The sequence below is a fragment of the Actinia tenebrosa genome, unplaced genomic scaffold (genome assembly GCF_029948245.1).
Source record: "Actinia tenebrosa isolate PJP-AT-01 unplaced genomic scaffold, QUT_ActTen_1.0 PGA_scaffold1__47_contigs__length_23844297, whole genome shotgun sequence".
NCBI lineage: Eukaryota > Metazoa > Cnidaria > Anthozoa > Actiniaria > Actiniidae > Actinia > Actinia tenebrosa.
Window position 1 is genome coordinate 6,998,434 of NW_028292578.1, and position 20,103 is coordinate 7,018,536.

Sequence of the window (20,103 nt, forward strand, 5' to 3'; positions counted from 1 at the left end):
AACAGCGGATGATCATGAGCACGCATCATATATTGGTAAAATCCGCTGATATGTACTGCAGGTTCAGACATGGCGGACAAAACAAACCTGAACAAGAAGGACGAGTATCGTGAGATGAAGCGGTGATTGGTGGGCAAATATTGTATTAATTGTTGAATACTCCTTCTAGTATACGATGCACAGAGGAGGTAAGAATACGTATGTAGTTAATCCTGGCCTTGTTGTGTAAAATTTGAGCTACTTGAACTTTGATGAACTATTTTGGATAGCATGGGCGGCGTTTGCGGCTAACGCGTTGTCTTTCACCGCTGTGAGTCCAACGGGTTGGGTCGCTGGTTCGAGCCCTGTGGGCGCCACATGTGAATTGAGTTTGTTTGATGTGTCGTTCTCTCCTATGCTACGAGGGTTTTCTCCGGGTTCTCCGGTTTCCTCCCTCCGTAAAAATCAACATGTGAGTTGAACGTTCATGTGTGCATAGAATATTGAATGTAGTGGTAGTGCGTGAACGACTAGACACTTAAATAAAAGTGATTTATTTATTTTATATTGAAAGGTGTTCGCCGTGGTGGTGGCGGTGGTGGACGTGGTCGAGGTAGAAGGGGTGGTGGTGGACATCCATCTGGATTAACCGGCAAGGAAATAGGTCTGTGGTATGCTGCAAGAGGTAAAGAAATGAAGAAGAAGAAGGAACTGACAGAGGTGAGTGGACATAAAGTATATATCCGTCCACATAATTTTTTGTACTCTCTCTTTTGGTGGATAAATGTCCTAATATATGCAAGAAATAATACGGGATAAAGCGACTTTTTGCCAAACCTACTGATAAATGAGACCTTTAAATGATGTAAATGTTACAACCAATGGAGCTGCTTTAATTTGTGGGTACTTGAAAATGCAAGTCAGCAATTTCTGTCCGTCTATCCATTTGCTTTTTTTTTGATAAATGTATTTGACATATTTTGTATCTATTCATTTAGCGTGACGTGGTTACAATGAGTTCTCATAAAGAAGAAAAGATTAGCCAGCTACTAGAGAGGTTACAAGATGAACCATACCAGTCCTCTTCACATAGCAATGAAAGACATCACCATGGTAACAGGCATAACTACGGTAACATGCATCATCATGGTAACAAACATCACTATGTTAACATGCATCATCATGGTAACAGACATCACCATGGTAACAGGTATGACAACAGATCTAGCCCAACAAGGTATGATAGAGAGTCACATGATGATGGAAGCACCAGTCTTTCTGGTAAGGATTCTCACACAAAGGACGAATATTGTGAATCCCCAATGCAGACAGAGACATCATATTATGAAAATGTGATCATGGAAGTAGAAATGATTCAAAATGTACAAAGCACAGAGAAACAATCTGCATCAGGGTGGAAACAAAATAAAGGCATGAATGATGGAAGAGGTCATGGCTCTGATGGAAGAGATTTGTCAGATAATGAGGGTAAGTTAACTTGCTAAGCTGCCAACTAAGATGTTCTTTATCATCACACATCTTTCTTTGTTTCAAGGACATTTTAATTAATATTTTGCAAGTAGTTAGTATACTTGTTTCTTGGTGCTATAATTATGCATTCGACAATGAGAGATAACAGGGTTATGTCGTATTACTCTATCAGTCTTTATTTGTTAACTATTGCTTAGTGCATGCATTCTGGGATGTCCCATGTGTTCAGTTACTCAATATATAATATATTTCATCAAAGTATATCAATATTATATATATATACTGGTACTATTGTTTATGTTCAGATGATGATACAGACATATCCATTAAAAATGATCAAACTGTGGAAGGTGATGCTATTTGTATGTTTGATGAAGTTGGTTCAACAACAATGAAATCATCCTCAAATTTTTGGGCCTCTCCCTTTGGAAATGACTCTCTTCAAAGAGATGCAGCTTTAGATGACAATCTCAAACTTGAATTTATTGAAAAGGCAGTTTCTAACAGGAAATACATTGATATGCAGGTGAGTTTTTTAACTTTTTGTACTTTTATCTGATGATATGATTATGAAAATCGTAGCTCTATTTAAGGAGGGAATCAAACTTGAGGTCCTCATCCAGAATACAAGACTGCCATCCTACATTTAGATATCCATTCATATACTGTATTTGCAAATATTTTGAAGCAGCATCTTGTCCTCAGAAATTTAAGAGTGCTGGTCTGGCCTTGGCCATAAACAGACAGACTGATGTTCAACCAGCTTATCCAACTATAGCCATATAACAGATGCATGACAGATAGCAGTAGAAGCCCTTTAGTGAAACTAAAATCACAAAGGGAAACTAAAGGATTTTTTTCACTGTTGCAGGTTTTTAGATCCAAACTTCCTTCTTACAGCATGAAAGAGGTATGTATCATATAGTGGATACTGCATGGCATGTGGAGATACACATTTTATCTTTGAGACATGTTACATGAGACATGTTTGAAAAAAGTGGTCATGGTTGGAGTGTCTGCACAGAATGTAATATCTTCACATGTTGTAATAGAGAGAAATTAATATTTCATTGACAATATTATATATCAAATGAAAAGATATGCACATGTTTTGTTTATAATTTAGGGACTTCTTGACTTGATGAAGAAAAATCAGGTTATTGTGATAAGTGGAGAAACTGGTTGTGGCAAAACCACTCAGGTAGAGTACAACCTGGCCTATACTTATGTATGTAGTAATATATATATACAATACTAGTTAGCAGTACATAGGCAGTAGTTATACAGTAGTTATGGATACATAGTTAAATGTACGCAATAGTATCAGACTTATTTTAGCTTTTCTATTATCCTTAGCTGTTTAGTTTCCCCCTTTACAATAACGATAGGGCTGCAAGCAAAAATCTTTGACTGACTGTTATCTTTGTGCTTCAGGTTGCACAATTTATTCTCGATGAAGCAATTATGAATGGCCAAGGCTCTTTGTGCAGGATTGCTTGTACACAGCCAAGAAGGATCAGTGCAATATCTGTATGTAAATACATACATAAGGAATGGATGAATGAATAAATGAACAAATGAATGGATGGGTAAATGAAGGAACGAATGAAAGAATGAGCAAGCGAGCGAAAGAAGGAATGAACGAGGGAGGGAACAAACAAACAAACAAATTAGTTAATTAATGGAGATGGATGGATGAATGGATAAAATATTAGTAATTGGTTAGATTTATTTTATTGATAATGATGGTTTTTTTAGGTTGCAGAAAGAGTAGCAGAAGAGCGTGGTGAGCCATGTGGAGGGCAGAGTGTTGGATACCAAATAAGACTGGAAAGGTAAAGTGTTGATACTCAAAACTTTATAAAAAGATCCTGATTTCGGATTTCTAAATTATGTTTGTTCTTATTTTGAGCAGTAAGTTACCCCGCTCCAAAGGTTCTATTATCTACTGTACCACTGGAGTCTTGCTAAGATGGCTGATATCAGATGAGTAAGCTTGTACTTTAAAAGTTTAAGATATGGTGATAAACCTTTTACCGAATTTGGAGTGTTGACAAAAGAATGTCTCCAAGTTACTGCATGAACCTTTATTTGGTTGAGGGTTGAGTGACGACAAAAGAATGTGTAGTTCCAAAAATTATCTATACCCCCCACAGAGGAATTTTTTAAGACACCCCCTACCCCCGGCAATTCCAATTTTCTTCCATACAAACTCTGTTATTTTTGTTCTTTCTTTGATCCCCCCACCCCTCAGAAATTCCAAATTCCTTTGTGGGGTGGATATGGATAATTTCTGGAACTACACAATGTCTCTAAATTACTGTATAAACCTATATTTGGTTGAGTGACAACAAAAGAATATCTCCAAGTTACTGTATGAGCCTTTATTTGGTTGAGTGATGACAAAAGAATGTCTCTAAGTTACTGTATGAGCCTTTATTTGGTTGAGTGATGACAAAAGGATGTCTCTAAGTTACTGTATGAGCCTTTATTTGGTTGAGTGATGACAAAAAAATGTCTCTAAATTACTGTATAAACCTATATTTGGTTGAGTGATGACAAAAGAATGTCTCTAAGTTACTGTATGAGCCTTTATTTGGTGGAGTGATGACAAAAGAATGTCTCTAAGTTACTGTATGAGCCTTTATTTGGTTGAGTGATGACAAAAGGATGTCTCTAAGTTACTCTATTAACCTCAACTTGGAACCATTCTTTAGTGGTCACTCTACTGAATTCAGGAAAAGGTCTATTCAGGCTTGTGTTTCATTGGCTACCTAACTGAGGGTTAACAGCATTCCTATTCTTCCTCAGGTTGTTACATAACATCAGTCATGTGATTGTAGATGAGATTCATGAGAGAGACTTGATGTCAGATTTCTTACTTATCATCATTAAGGATCTTTTACCTAAAAGGTGTGAAAATACCCTTCACAATATTGCAATCATAATGTCATACTTGCAGTGTCTTCAGGGGAACATGCTATAGACAATTGCAAGCATGTATTGATCCACATAACTGACAGACAGCCTCACAAAAAGCAATGTTAGTAATATTAAGATCATTGGGGTTCAAATCATAGACTTCTTGCTTAGTGGAAAACACACTAACCAACCAAGCTACACTTGCTCCTTAAAATGATTGTGCGAGGTAACTAAGGATTAAGCTATGGACCTCTTGCTTAGCAGGCAGGCATACTAACCAACCAAGCCATACTTACCCCATAATACAAATGTGTGAGGTCACTAAGGATCAAACTATGGACCTCTTTCTATGCAGCATACTAACCAACAAAGCCATACTTACCCCCTAATACAAGTGTGTGAGGTCACTGAGGATCAAACTATGGACCTCCTGCTTAGCAGGCAGCACACTAACCAACCAAGCCACACTAGTCTAGCTGGTATACTGACTGCTAAATCTTTTTATCAGGCCTGATTTGAAATTGGTTCTAATGAGTGCAACACTTAATGCAGAGATGTTCTCTTCATATTTTGGTAGGTTTATCCTAAAGGAATAAAATTACTGGTGCAACTGTTAATCTTTGTTTCTCACTTCTATCTTTGTTTGATATTCAGATGACTGTCCCATGGCTCACATTCCAGGGTTTACTTTCCCAGTCAAGGAATATTATGTTGAAGACATCATTGAAATGATAAGGTACTGTTTCTCCTACATTTGATTCACAGATTGATTCCCTGAAACAACCTCTGGGCTGATCTAAGTCGGGGCACAGCTAACTCACAGATTGAACCCTGAAACAACCTGTGAGCTGATCTAAGTCAGGGCACAGCTAACTCACAGATAGAACCCTGAAACAACCTCTGGGCTGGTCTAAGTCAGGGCACAGCTAACTCACAGATTGAACCCTGAAACAACCTCGGGGCTGATCTAAGTCAGGGCACAGCTAACTCTGAGTTTGTGCCCTGAAACAACTTCTGCACAGATCTAAGTCACAACATGGCAAACTCACAGATTCAATTGGATTTTCTTTTAAATCCTCAAATCAATGAAAAGACCTAACAATCTCTAATCACGTCCATGCAGTAATTGAACCTGAGACCCCAAAGGTGAGAGGCAAGTGAATCTCTTACTTCACCCTTGATTCCTAAAGTACCTAATAAATGATGGCTTGTGAGGGTATTCAAGAGTGTGGCATGTTGTCAACTTTTGGAAGAGATTTACAGTTAATGTTACAATAGCTTTTTCTACTTTCTAAGATATGAGAATCCAGACTCATCCAGATCTCAAGAAAATTTTCGAGGGCCAAGATGGAAAAGACAAGGTGGTGTAAAGAGTTGGGCCAAGAAGAGAAGAGCAGAAAAGATGGCATTTGGTGAAGAGGAAGAGATTAATGATGAAGAAGTACAGTGGAGGGAATATCTACACACCATTAAAACAAGGTATTCTTAGTGAACCTAAAGATAACATATTTTGGGCCAAATACCTTTTGATTAATTTTATTTGATTCATCGTTATTTACATGCTTGATATATTGTTTAGGTATTTCGCGTCAACATTAGATTGTCTGGAAAACATGGATTTTACCAGCATCAACGTTGATCTGGTAGTGAAGCTCATCACATATATATGTACCAATCTAGAGGTGAGCTCATACAAGGGCCATTGAAATAGAACATAGACTACCTGATGTTTTGAATCTTGCGTTCTGATTGGTTGGGAGCGTGTGCATTAGGAGAGCACACAGCATGCACGCGCACTTCTTACTTTGTCATTTGTATCCAAAATAACAGTTACTCTAATAGGTATGTTATAAAAGGATTCGAAATAAAAAATTTTGCTTGCCGTGCTGTGTGGAGTTATATAGCACTTAGGGATTGGCAGAAAACTCGATAAGTGTCTCCTAACCCTTCTCTTGCATTCTGCCAATGCCCACGTACTTTATGATCCCACATAAACGCGCGCGCGCTTTCTATTTCTTCTTTTCTATATTAGAATGGTGCCTAGATTTGTATCAGTTTGATTTCCTAGAGAGAGTTTTGCTTCATATAACACCAGGGTTTTTTTCTGTTTAGAATGGTGCTATTTTAGTATTTCTGCCAGGATGGGATGATATTAGTAAGGTCCATGATAGTCTCAAGAACGCAAGAGTATTCTCGTCAGGTATCTATTTGACTACGCATCAAACTGCTGTGCTGTTATCTAGGGTTCTCTAGCCGTGTATTGTACGGAGTTCGTAAACACCATGATTTTTATTATCATGATTGTAAAGGAGCGTTTTCATTGTATAAAGTGTTTGTTCTAAAAGCCGTGACGTAGTCTGCTCAAAAGCATAAAAATACGATTTTAGATGGAATGATCTTTGTTTATTTGTTACTTTGTGGACTGTTTATCGAGCCTCGATTTCTGTTTGGTTTTTTCCTTCACATCTTGTCTACTTCCTCTTAATTTCCTTACAGATAAATATCTCATCATTCCAGTACATTCAATGATGCCAACAGCATCTCAACGTGAGGTAACGTTATTGAATTCAGAGCTCGAGTTTACGCAGAAATCGTTCATTTTAACGCAAAAAAGAAAAAAGAAAATCATATGTACTTTGATTTTTTTTTTTTTTTTTTTTTTTTTTTTTTTGCGCCCCGGGACCCGAGAGCTTCACAATCTAGAATCCTGCAGAGGATATGAGGAAAATAATGATTAAAATGAATGAAGTGAAAGCTAAAGGATACTTGAAGCAAGTTAAGCAATACAATTTCGTGGCAGCTGTTTGCTTGGTGAGAAGAACTGGACATTTTTTGGTCTGACAGTTCAATCATAATAAACGTGTTAAAGAAGCTGACAAGTTAAGTAAAGAAATAAATGGTACCCATCAAATATGTTTGGGAGCCTAATGTGCCTAGACACATGGGTCCAAGAACCCACATTACAAAAATCCTAGTGCAATCCCTAGAGCTGATTAAACTAGAATATGTAGGTATATGATCTGTTTTATGCAGTGAGAGATGGTTGTGTGAGAAGCTGTTGGTTCAGGCTAACACAATTGCTTGGTCTTGTTTGCTGACAGGTGTTTGATCGCCCTCCCTCTGGAGTAAGAAAAATAGTTCTTGCAACAAATATCGCCGAGACTAGGTAACTAACTATTTGGTGGAAAGCTTGTTGGTGCAAGTTGAGGCAAAGTTTTACTCTATCATACAGATGGATTTTAGTTAATCTGTTTGTTTTGTCTTCCCTTTAGTATTACTATTGATGACGTTGTGTATGTTATAGACTGTGGGAAGGTTAAAGAAAAGGTATGAATTGTCTTCATTCTCGTCACAATCACTTGTTTGTTATGGCTGTATTCTATATGTATTCTATACTAACTTCACGTTTCGCATACACTGTACGTCAGAAGTTCATTATGGACTTCTGTTTAAGTCTGTTCATTATTTCTCTTAGACTAATGTATCTTTGCATGTATCTGTAGACGTACGATGTTTCTCGTAAAATCTCTTGTCTGATGCCTGTTTGGATCAGCAAGGCTTCTTCTCGACAAAGAAGGGGACGCGCAGGAAGGTAACACATCAATTGGTTGAACTACTTAATATTTTATCCATGTTTTAACCGCATTATGCACACGTTTCAGGGTTCGACCTGGATGTTGTTTTCACTTGTTTACCGAGTTCCAAGCACTGAAAATGATTGACTATCAGCTTCCTGAGATGCTACGCACTCCTTTAGAAGAACTGTGTCTGCAGATCAAGGTAAACTACGTCACTCTTATTGATTGATCGGAGAACATGACACGCTTATAAGCAGTCAGAGTGTCGTATATTGTAAAACCATATTCAACCTTCATAGATGCATGATTTGCACGAAGAAAGTGGAATCCTATTGATAATGTGTGCTTTGAGTAAATAGTTTTCTAATCACTCATATAACCTGTATTCGTTTCAGTTTTCTTTGTTATGCACGTAATGGCTTGGAGTAAGGGGTTTCAAGAATAAATTTATTAGTGGATATTAATGGATATTATTTTCATTTATTAATTATTAGATACTAAAGCTGGGAATGATAGGCGAATTCCTGTCTAAAGCTTTACAACCACCTTCATCTGAAGCCGTTCAAAATGCTCTGGACACATTAAAACAGTTGGTAAGCTTATAGACCTCTTGCAGCACGTCGGAATGCATCTCAATTTGAAGGAGATTTCCACCATTTTTCATGAGATTTATATTCTTTTGTTTTGTACTCCAAATTGAGCTGCTTTGACGTCACATGCAAGGGGTTTATTGAATACGACACTTTTCAGTTAGAGTGATGTTATGACCTCCACTAGAACTTCCTAATTATCTTTACGACGATTCGATGCTCTATGCTAACTGATTTACAAAAACTGAACTACTTGCCAAACAACTGGTTTACAGATGAAAAGAGTGACCCTTGAACCTTTATTCCTTCTGGCCCTCTGCCATTTTAGTGATCATCTCTGCCGTCCCTATCATATCTTTTCTTCCCTAGCTTTGCTTTCTATTGGACATTCCACTAACATTGGTTCTGTTGTATGGTTTGTTTAGAATGCATTAGATCACAACGAATCTCTCACTCCCTTGGGTTACCACTTGGCCTCGTTACCAGTTGATCCTCGTATTGGAAAGATGATCTTGTTTGGCGCCATTTTCTCCTGTCTTGATCCTGTTCTCACCATCGCTTCTACTTTGGGATTCAAAGACCCATTCGTTTTTCCTCTGGTAACGATTATTTTTATTTAACAGAATTAAGTTTGTCTGTCATATACAACTGCCTATCCATCCCTACATTCTTCCATCCCTCCGCCCATCCAGTCCTATCCAATCCATCCATTTATCCCCTCATCCCATCATTCATCTATCCACATTCATCCATTCGTTATCATTCGTTTATTCTTTCTTTCTGTCAATTCACCGACCTACCCTCCCTACCCTCCCATACTTTCACATTCCATCCTATACTTTATTTATTCTTTCTCTCATTTCATTTTATCTTTCATCAAATCCGTTTCAGGATAAAAAGAAGCAGGCAGACAGAGTTCGAATGAAGTTTGCTGGTGAAACTAGAAGTGACCATCTAGCTGTACTTTATGCTTACGAGGTACAAAACACTGCGTGACTCATCGACGCATGCTTGATGTTGGCCTTGTAACTCTTTCCTTGTTTCCTTTTCAGGGTTGGGAAAGAGCTAAACGTTATAACAATGATGGTTTATACTGCTGGGAAAACTTCCTTTCAAAGCAAACACTTAAGGTAATTAAGGGTTTAGTAAAAAGTCCATCACCTTGAACGAGAGAGCACGGGTAAGATTTGGGCTAGCTGTGTCTCATCTGAAATGTTTCAATAAATCAAGTTTATTCCTCGCAATTTTGGAACAGCATTTAGGTGCCCCTCTACTAGAGTAGGCTAAGACAGCTTAAGACAATACACGAGTCATTTGTATGTTTTAGATGTTGAGTGACATGAAGCTACAGTTTGCTCGCCTTTTATGTGACATTGGGTTTCTGGACAACACGAACCCTAAAAACTCAACATCCAATCAGAATTCAGGTTTGTAGCACGTTTATTTCATGTATTGTGGTTCGTTAGTAAAATATAAATTCGTCATGCCATTCGTGTTTGCACTGTGAGCTAAAAGACTTATCTTTGCTGGTTTTCAACCTTTTATAGACAATCTTAAACTTGTGAAAGCAGTGTTATGTGCTGGTTTGTACCCAAATGTGGTGAAACTAGAACATCATCCTAAATTGAAACGGTGAGTCAAAACTTTTATACTAACAAATAACTGCGACAGTTTGTAGTAATTCACTGGAGAAACTCGTTTTCAAATCACACCCAATACAGCAGTTACTGATTAATATTTGTAAATATTTATGTTTTCCAGTCCACCTAAGATGATCACACGTGAAGACGGTAGAGTTGCTTTGCACCCAAAGTCTGTCAACGTTGAACATGTTGTGTATGAAAACAACTGGCTGATCTATCACCAGAAAATGAAATCCTCAAAGGTAGGAATGATCTTTTGTCAGAATTATAAGTGAAACAATGAAAACTGTGATAAAGATGATGATGATGATGGTGGTGGTGGTGGTGGTGTTGGTGATAATGATGATGGTGATAATGATGATGGTGATGATGATGATGATGATGGTGGTGATGATGATGATGGTGGTGGTGGTGGTGATGATGATGGTGGTGGTGATGATGATGATGATGGTGATGATGATGATAGTGATGGTGATGATGGTGATGATGAGAGCCATATCGATACTTAGGAATGATGATTGCATGGTGATGACAATGAATCATGACAGATGATGTGATGATTAATGATAGATGATGAGACATGATGGTGATGATTATGCATGATGATGGTAATAGGCGATACTCCTGACCTGGAAAATGGTTCTCTTGCTTTCTTTAGGTCTTCATTCATGATGCTACCATGATTTCTCCTTATCCTCTCCTCTTCTTTGGAGGAGAGATATCAGTTCTAGTGGAGGAAGGACATGAGATCGTTGCAGTAGATGACTTCATTCGCTTTAGATCTCCCAGGAAGATTGCCAACATGGTGAAGGTCAGTCAGTAACACACCACATAATAATACTCATTTCCAGCTTTTTGAAAAATCCCCAATACTTTGTCTAGTTTGTGAGGACCCGTCCACACGTAGGGTTTTTGAATCGTTTTCGCCCGTCCACACGAATAAGATCAATGAGCAAAGACGATCGGAAAACGCAGACAGAGTACACGGAATATAGAGTAATATGAGCACATGGAACAGATTGGTGTTATTTTTGTTTGGTGACAAAGCGTCCAATACAATGACTTTAGCGTTTTCGAAAAGTTACGTTTTTATCCGTTCACACATAGTTAATAGAGGCCCCTCTATCACCTATGGTCCACACGATAACATGAAAAAGGCGGTTTTGAAAAATACAACTCTAAACGAAGCGTGATGGAAAAGTTGCTTTTTCAAGTGGCGTATACGACCCATTAAGCGTGCGTGGACGGAAGGCCAATCCACAAAGAAAATATTCCGTTTTCGGAAATATTCGGATACGTGTGGACAAGAACTTATGTTAACGCCTCTTAGCCTATGTCATAATTTCTGATCATCAGGAATTACGAGCTCAACTGGATAAACTGCTCGAGAGAAAGATATCCCAGCCAGACCTACGGCTTACTGTAGGCTCCTCAACAGCAGAGGATAGTGGCTCATTGTTACTTCATGCTATAATCGACCTTATAACAACCGAGGAATCCAAAAACTGGGTTTGTTTGCTGTTTTAATATTATTATTATTATTATTATTATATGCCGGTTTGCCGGTGATGATGATTTGTGATTTATATACCGCCCTTTCTATATGGATCTATTATCAATGACGGATTCCCAGTTGCGATCGATCTACTCGAGTGACCTTCACTCCCTGCAGAAAAACAGGATATCTGAGAACTGATTTCAAATTAGAAGATTTTCTGGAGAATGTGTCCCTAAATCCCCTCCCCCCCCCCCCCCCCCCCCCCTCCCTCCTTAAACCTCTGCTTTTGGCACTTGAAACAGTCGTTTCTCAGACATGAACAAGATAGATTGGATTGCTTAAAGGCGAGAAAACTTACTCGAACACAGACTTAACTTGGAGTAAAATGAACATTTATAGATTTAGTCAGAATTATTTAGCTATAAATATTTATACATTTTCGTCTTTCACAGAAAAGACGACGTGCTATGGAAGAGCGAGAAGAAATGGGTTTCAGTCCGAGTTTTTAATCAAAACGAAAAAGTATCTTCCGCTTTTGTATCAATTGTGATTATACTGCTGTAACAGTTTCATATCTAGATATATTGTTTAGACTATTACATACTAAAATGAAGCGAAAATTGAATAATTGATAGTAGCTTTCATAGTGATGTTATGATAACCATTCTCAAAGACTGAAGGAAAAATGGATTATAAAAATGTAAAGATATTTTATTTTGCTAGTGACTTAATAGTAGAAGATAAAAAAAACAAAGTTAGTATTTACAACTGTAAAAAGAACGAAAGAAATAGAAAATGCAAAGAAACGTTGAAATATATACTTGTCTATATATTGACAAGGATAGAAATGGTGTCTTTAAAACTTTTAAAATAAAACGTTTTCGACTGCGAAAGTAATCTTCAGTATGATGTTAATTTAAACATACAACAGTTTAAGTAGTTCATGAAATCACTGATCCCAGAGGGATAAAAGCTGGCGATATAAAGCATTGGACTTGTTTGTCTCTTGGCAAATAAATTGATAAAAAGAAGCGACGCGCACAGCCCGGGTACGAGTTGCCTGGCCTTGGTTTCCCTAGCAACAGCCGTTTATCTTAAAACTCCAAAATGGCGGACTGACAAGAGTCTGTTGGAATGAAGAGTTGGACCAAAAAAACTAAAATACACTTTAAATAATGCTGTAGCATTAGCCATTTAAGAATGGAACAACGTATTGGACCTCTTACGTTCTTTTCAAACTTCGATTCGGGGAATTTAGCCAAGGTTGAACGGAAACAAGAGGATGAAAACATAGATGAAGAAAGTAGTACAAGTGCACCAAGTCTTGCTGTTCCTGACTATGAATACAACGTCTGGACTTGGCCTGATGCTGTGGGAACGGAGTTTGAGAATCTTAACAGAACATGGTTTCATTTTGGGGTCAAAGGAGGTTCACCTGGGAAGCTGTTGAAAATAAATATAATGAATCTTAATCGTCAAGGAAAGCTGTACAGTCAGGGGATGAGTCCCTTTGTCAAGGTGGTCCCAGGAAGGAATAAATGGGAGCGAATACGTGAAAGACCTACTTACGAGGTATGTACAATAACTAGTTATCTAATACAGACTATGTTGATTCTATAGACCATTATTGTACGATATTGAATACATTGTATGGATGTTTATGAATTGTTTTGTTAAAGTTAGCTACTTAGAGATATTCCTTCAGCATATGAAATGATTTTACTTGAGGAATTTGGAACACCTATTTGATAATAGCTATGCTTTAATGAATTTGCATTAGGTACATCCATAATGAAAACTATTCTTTTTCAGACCGTTGATGGCCAGTTTATCCTCTCATTTACCTATCGGTTTCCAGAGCAGAAGAATTCAGTACATTACTTTGCATTTTGCTATCCTTACTCTTATTTGGAACTCCAAACACATCTTGATGCACTGGACAAGGTATATGATTCCTGTAAGGCAATGACACCTTCATCACCAAGCAATTCTATCTACTTTTATCGGGAATTGTTGTGTAAGTCACTGGATGATTTACGCATGGATCTGCTGACTATAACATCTTGTAAAGGAATGACAGAAGAGAGAGAAACTAGGCTAGATAACCTTTTTCCTGATCTGGACACTCCAAGAGCTCATAAATTCAAAGGCAAAAAGGTAAGAAAGATGAATTAATTACTCACAGTGGCATATCATGAGAAATATCTCTCTCCATAATTTTTGGCCATGTCATTCCTCATTATCTCAATAAATTGTTGACTAAGAGGGTTTGATTAGGGTTAAAGGCAGGGCCACACCTATTATGAGGCAAGCAAGGCAGTTGCCTTTGTAAATTTAACAAATACCCTCAAAACTCTGGAAATTGCTTTTCCGAGGATTTCCATTTCAAAATATTCTGGGCATGCATGCCCAAAATCCCCCTAGTTGCTCCTGCCTTTGCTGCTCGTTTCCCTCAGTAAACAATTTTGTTTGGCTGATGCTGCCTATTTTTCCTGGGCCTTTACATAAATCCTCCCTTAGCTACATTAACCAAACCATACTATACATTGATGAACAGAAACAGTGGGTGTACAATGCTGTCATTCTAAATAATGATATTGCTTTCATAGGTTTATTTTCTAAGTGCTAGAGTTCATCCTGGAGAGACGCCATCTAGTTTTGTATTCAATGGATTTCTAGACTTTATTCTAAGACAAGATGACCCAAGAGCTGCAGCCCTTCGTGACCAGTATGTCTTTAAACTTGTTCCTATGCTCAACCCAGATGGGGTAAAGAGAGGTCATTATAGGACGGATTCAAGAGGAGTTAACCTAAATAGAGTATACCTAGACCCTGATCCAGTACTACACCCTACTATATATGCTGCTAAGTCTCTCGTCTTGTATCATCATAATAAAATGGATCATCAAATAAAGAAAAGGACTTGCTCTTGTGGTGGAAAAACAGTAAACAATGCAACAAACACTTTGACATCATTAACTAATTCTCTGACTTTGGATGATGCTAGCACAAAAGATGATCAGGAGAAAAGGTTATCTACTGAGGGTGAGGAAAATATGAAAGAAACTATACCTATACCTTGTGATAATATTACTGTAGTATCAGCAGGATCACCTGAATTTGGAGATAATGAATCCAAAAGTTCAACAAATACTAATGTAGATATTAAGATGTTAGAAAACACAGGAGATTTAATAGAGAAAACAAACTTGGACGATACATGTGATAACAAAAAGGAACAAGAAAATGAAGATAAAACAGTAGTTGTGGAAACAAATGAATCATCTGAAGTATCTCAAAATAATTTAGATGGATCAAAGAGAAATGGAGATCTAGCATGTAACTGTTTAACAGAGGATGGATCAAAGAGGACTGGAGATCTAGCATTCTATGTTGATCTTCATGGACATGCATCAAAGAGAGGCTGTTTTGTGTATGCAAATTACATGGACAATGAGGAGGACTATGTTCAATCTATACTTTACCCCAAACTAATGTCCATCAATTCAGCCAACTTTGATTTCACTGGCTGTAATTTTACTGAAAAGAATATGTACACCAAGGATAAAAGAGATGGCATGTCAAAGGAGGGAAGTGGGAGAGTTGCTATTTTCAAGTCAACATCAATTATACACAGGTAAGTACAATATTGTTTAATGCATATTTAAATGAGCACTCTAGCCATGTAGCTGGTCCTTGAATGGCAGACTGGTAAGGAAGGAAAGGGTTCCATCCTGACGGCCAATCCTCACCAGTCCCTAGCCAGCTGAACAGGCTACAAGCTCAGGGCCCTTTCTTTTAAGTCATATGAATTGGTCCGAGCAGCTAGTTCTCAATTGGTCCCTGTCAGTTCTTAGAGCTGGTTTGGGCTGCACTTGTCCAGTTCTAAGAACTGACATCTACCATTTTAAGAACTGGCCACTCCGACGGACCAGTTTAACTTAATGGAAAGCGCCCTCAGACAATACATTCTTTTACATTGTTCATGTTAATTAGTAAGAGTATATATACCTCATATATTTAATTAATATTCTGTATAATATTGCTTGATTTACTTAGCTACACACTGGAATGTAATTACAACAGTGGCCGAATGTTAAACCCAGTACCCCCAGCAACATGTGATAATGGCAGGGCCACACCACCACCACCTCCTGGCTTTCCTCCAAAGTTTACAACTGAGATATATGAAGAGGTACACCAGTGATAGTGCACACAATAATGAGATTCTAAAAGAATATTTTGAGCTTTTGTGGTTTATGTATTCCCAGTGAAATAAGGGTACCATTTTTGACAGGCCTTGACAGCAGTACAAAAAACATCAATCCAGAGATGCATTAAAATTGCAAGACTTTTCAGTCCTTTGTCATTAAAGGAAAAGTGGATCAAATCCCTGACTCAAAATTCACATTAATAGTTATTTCCCATGACTCTATTTCATAGTGCTACTATTATAATTAATACTAATAGAATCATCACCTGTGATAGGTTGGAAGAGCTCTAGCTGTAGCAGTTCTAGATATGAATAACTCCAACCCTTGGTCACGCCTACCTACTAGTGAGTTTAGTTCAGTGGAAGGGGTTAAGAATTGGGTGATGAGATTTGTCAAAAGTGCCAAGAATGCTCCAGCTGTGCCCAGGAAACTATCAAGAGCTGCTACAAAAACATCAAGGTAAGTCAAGCTAGAATATTACTGTCTAATGGAAGGTTTAGATGGATAGATATACTTTATTTGAATGTCCGCCTCTGTGTGACTGTTGAATGTCAGTGTCTGTTATCTTGTGCAGTTCATCTGAGATATTAGAACAACAAAACTTCTTACCTGTGACCTAGAGTCCTGCATTCTGCCAGTATTTAAATGAGAACCTGTCATCAAACTATTGCAGTCCACATAACCTCATTAACCTCATTTGTTCCCAGTATAAACATGACACCGGAATTCTATCACTTGACTACAGTCCTTAATGAACAGTGTCTTGTTCTATTTCTAGTATAGTAGCAGGTGCAACAGCAACGACAAGGCAGAAGGTGTGCTCAACCTTCAAGAGTACATCATCCAGTGACCTGTCAGGTGAAACATTATCAGCAGCTGCACAGAAAGTGACGGAAAGAATGACACAGAACATCAGTGCTGGTAGGTATTCATTTCTTTCCAACTCTCTTTCAATTCAGCCTTAATCACTTAATCAAACATGTTAGTCCATCAGCATGGTCACATTCAATACTCACTGCAGCATATTCCGCTCTTAATTTAAATAATTGAAACTTGTACACATCAATTTTTATTTTCATCATCATTATTCATTTTAAAAATATTTTCTAATATTTCAGTATCAAAAAAAGGACTTGATGAGCCAAGAGCAAACAAAAGAATCATTGCTGCCCCAAGGCGGTTGTCACAGACAATATCTGGGCTATCTACTAACAGAACAGCAGTTAATAGAAAGATTAGTTCTGGATGTAATACAGACAGTCTTTCTTTAGCTAATGGAACTCTCAGGACACAGGTAAATATTTGTTTAATATTTAGATCAATCAGATGTGAAAAATTAGTAGGGTTAAAGCCCAACCAGCCCCTCACCTTCCCCCTTCCCACTCATTTATGGACCATTATAATCACCCTTGTCAAATCTGTTTTAATTGATTGCATTACTTGCAGGCACCAAAGAACAAAGATCAGCCACGGGTATCCTTGGATCTTCCTATCACTGTAAGTTTTTTCTATTTTTTTTTAAATAGAAAAAAATATTCTAATTAAAAGTTAGGTTTATGAGATTGATTATTATATGTTTGTTATCATTTCCTATACAGGGACCTGCACTTCGTATACCCAAGCCAAACCAGCTGCTTTCAGCAAACATCAAATCTCTTTCATGTCCTGCAGATTTGAGAACTGGGTAAAGACTTTATCTATTAATAATAAACCATGCTATACCTCAACACAGACTACTATGTTTAGATATACAATGTAACCAAGTACAGTATTGTAGAATGAAAATGAAAGATAAAGTAAAAACTTTCCCACAGGATGCCACCTCCAAAATTTCTTTCACTCAAGGATGATGTGCTGCAAAAACATACAAGATATTTAGTATTATGAGAAACAATAATTAACTTAATCCAGTACACTCGATTTGACAGCAATTGTTTGAGCTTTTGATGGTCCTGTATGTCAAGGTTTATAAAGCCTGACTTGCAGTCATCTCTAGATAGTCCAGTCAAAAGCTCAATAAGTTTCTTTCAAATCCAGTGACAGTACTATGTCTCAAACATCAATCATAATAATATTGCTTATCGTAGAACTTACCAGTAAAGATGAATTTACATGATTATATTTCGTATTGATTTAACTGGGATTAAATATTAGTATTCTTATTCAATGATTATTATAGCAGGAGTACCCAGGTAGAGGTTCTTAACCAGTTTGTTGGGATACAACCAAAAAAAACAACTGCAGCCAGACCTGGTGGAGGAAGTGCAAGTGATGAGGAAAAAAGAAAACAACTTTTCTTGAACAAGAAGAAAAATGGAAAGAAAAAACTAGGTATTAATGTATTAAGAGCTTAGACTAAGATCATATGTTGAAACTTCGCATGAGCCAAACCTAATGACATCAAAGAAGACTGCCTTTTGTCCATTGTTTCAATTAGTTTTGGCTCATGTGATGTTTGAGGTTTGACCTGAGTCTTGCCTTTGACAATCTGACAATATGTCCAAAACTTTGATATTTTATGTCAAAAATAGCATTGATTATGGACAGTGTTTTATTTTTTCATCTAGGAAAACCAGATGATCTCATAAATGGATTGCCACCTTGCACAACAGATGCAAGAGCACAAAAGTAAATATATTGTCCACAATGGGTTTGTCAGCTTTATTTATACAAAAAATACCAACTTTTCTTTTTAATCGATGGGTTGCAAGCCTTCCCAAGAGAGTCAAAAGTTAAAAACGTGGCAGCTATTGTGGTACCATTAGCAATGGATGCAAATGAGAAATTTTTTGTTAAATGGCAACAACATGGCCGTGATGATGTAACATGCAATTGAAGAATAGGGGATAACACTGGACAGTAATGTGGTCATCTGAGCCATGTGAAGGTCTAACCATTTCCAGTTGCAATTGCAAAAGCATTTTAGTTGTTGGTTATTTTAAATCCCTAAGTGTTGGTCCAGCTGGGGTTTGAACCACGACCTCACACAACAGATTGATCATCTTAACATTGAGCTAATGGGGCATAAAATATTAAAGTAAATAAATTGTTAATATCAGGTCAAGCGAAGGAGATGCCACAATTGGAAAGAAAGTTGCTGGGGTTGTTAAAAGGGATGGATCTTCAGGATCACTTTTACATAGATCAAACTCAAGAAAGTCAAAAAAGATAGTAAGTTATATCAAAATTTGAATCATATTGCATCATCCATGTATATATTACATTATATTTTCTCCATTATTGTTTTCATCAAGACAGCTCATATTGGCTCTAAGACATAACTTTTACACCATATTTATGTAGGCCAATAACAGTTCATAAAATTTGATTGTAAGTTTCCTTTATTTTAACAGATAAAAAACAACTTGAATTCTTGTGAGGTAGTGGATATCACAGAGCTGCCTCAGTCCTCAAGTCAACCAATGGCCTACTGGGTGGATGCCTGACAATGCTCACTTTATAGTTGTAGACATACTAGTTTATGCTTTTAATATATTATATCTTGATCATCATGTCTACAAAAAATATATTTTGTAATATATAAATTGTGAACATGACTGTAATCTAAACACAAGAAAAATCTAAGGCAAATTAGATGTTTAAAAAAAAATAGATATATAACTTTTCCACCTTGTGTATAAAATAGTTAAGCTGTAGCATAGATATTATAATAACCTAATAGTATAGTTTAGAGAGACACATGTAAATAATTAATATTTTTTCTGCAAGAGGATTGGAGGTTCCATGTGTGACTCTTAGTTTAAGATCTAAAATTATTGAACAATTTGGGTTTTTTTTCTTGAACAATAATTGAAACTAGTTCTGTTTTGCAGTAATTTTTATGTTTAAAAAGATCACTTTCTGAGTGCTGGTCAAGCCACAGATAAAATGCAGATTTATTGAGAGCAATATGGTTTTCCATGACATAAAATATTCAATATAGTTTGTATAATTTTTGTGGGTTACTTTTGCCTGTAACATTTTTCCACAATTAAATGAATAAAATCATGATAAAACAAAGCTCAGTATAAACTATATATTTTAACAAGTGCAAAAAATCTTTCAACATAGATACACTGCATGTATTGTCTAGACACTGAAGTGTGCTTGTGCTATATGCTCTGTGTTAGAGATATCGGGGGAATGTCTATTTTACCACCATACGATACGCTTGTTAGAGCTAGTTGA

At 37.1% G+C, this 20,103-nt stretch overlaps 2 protein-coding genes and 1 long non-coding RNA gene across 3 annotated transcripts; 2 read left to right on the plus strand and 1 right to left on the minus strand.

Moving 5' to 3' along the window:
• Positions 1 to 72: 72 nt before the first annotated feature.
• Positions 73 to 12,598, plus strand: LOC116290467 (ATP-dependent DNA/RNA helicase DHX36). The gene is made up of 30 exons (XM_031697503.2): positions 73 to 188; positions 554 to 699; positions 978 to 1,467; positions 1,776 to 1,996; positions 2,342 to 2,380; positions 2,597 to 2,671; positions 2,905 to 3,000; positions 3,229 to 3,305; positions 3,386 to 3,460; positions 4,282 to 4,383; positions 4,901 to 4,965; positions 5,047 to 5,128; positions 5,689 to 5,871; positions 5,972 to 6,074; positions 6,505 to 6,592; positions 6,889 to 6,944; positions 7,494 to 7,558; positions 7,665 to 7,719; positions 7,896 to 7,984; positions 8,055 to 8,172; positions 8,465 to 8,563; positions 8,986 to 9,159; positions 9,452 to 9,538; positions 9,613 to 9,690; positions 9,888 to 9,987; positions 10,108 to 10,192; positions 10,322 to 10,445; positions 10,862 to 11,014; positions 11,560 to 11,712; positions 12,154 to 12,598. The coding sequence occupies exons 1-30, from the start codon at positions 176 to 178 to the stop codon at positions 12,208 to 12,210; spliced, it is 3,348 nt and encodes a 1,115-aa protein (XP_031553363.1). The 5' UTR covers positions 73 to 175; the 3' UTR covers positions 12,211 to 12,598.
• A 295-nt stretch (positions 12,599 to 12,893) lies between these two features.
• On the plus strand, positions 12,894 to 19,935 carry LOC116290475 (cytosolic carboxypeptidase-like protein 5). The gene is made up of 13 exons (XM_031697515.2): positions 12,894 to 13,273; positions 13,514 to 13,858; positions 14,311 to 15,338; positions 15,761 to 15,896; positions 16,190 to 16,374; positions 16,694 to 16,836; positions 17,034 to 17,209; positions 17,362 to 17,412; positions 17,514 to 17,599; positions 18,095 to 18,246; positions 18,483 to 18,543; positions 18,975 to 19,086; positions 19,269 to 19,935. The coding sequence occupies exons 1-13, from the start codon at positions 12,902 to 12,904 to the stop codon at positions 19,359 to 19,361; spliced, it is 2,940 nt and encodes a 979-aa protein (XP_031553375.2). The 5' UTR covers positions 12,894 to 12,901; the 3' UTR covers positions 19,362 to 19,935.
• On the minus strand, positions 15,340 to 18,147 carry LOC148909783 (uncharacterized). The gene is made up of 2 exons (XR_016120204.1): positions 18,010 to 18,147; positions 15,340 to 17,769 (listed from the first exon to the last, which is right to left on the minus strand). It is a non-coding gene; the product is annotated as an uncharacterized LOC148909783 (long non-coding RNA).
• Positions 19,936 to 20,103: the final 168 nt, after the last annotated feature.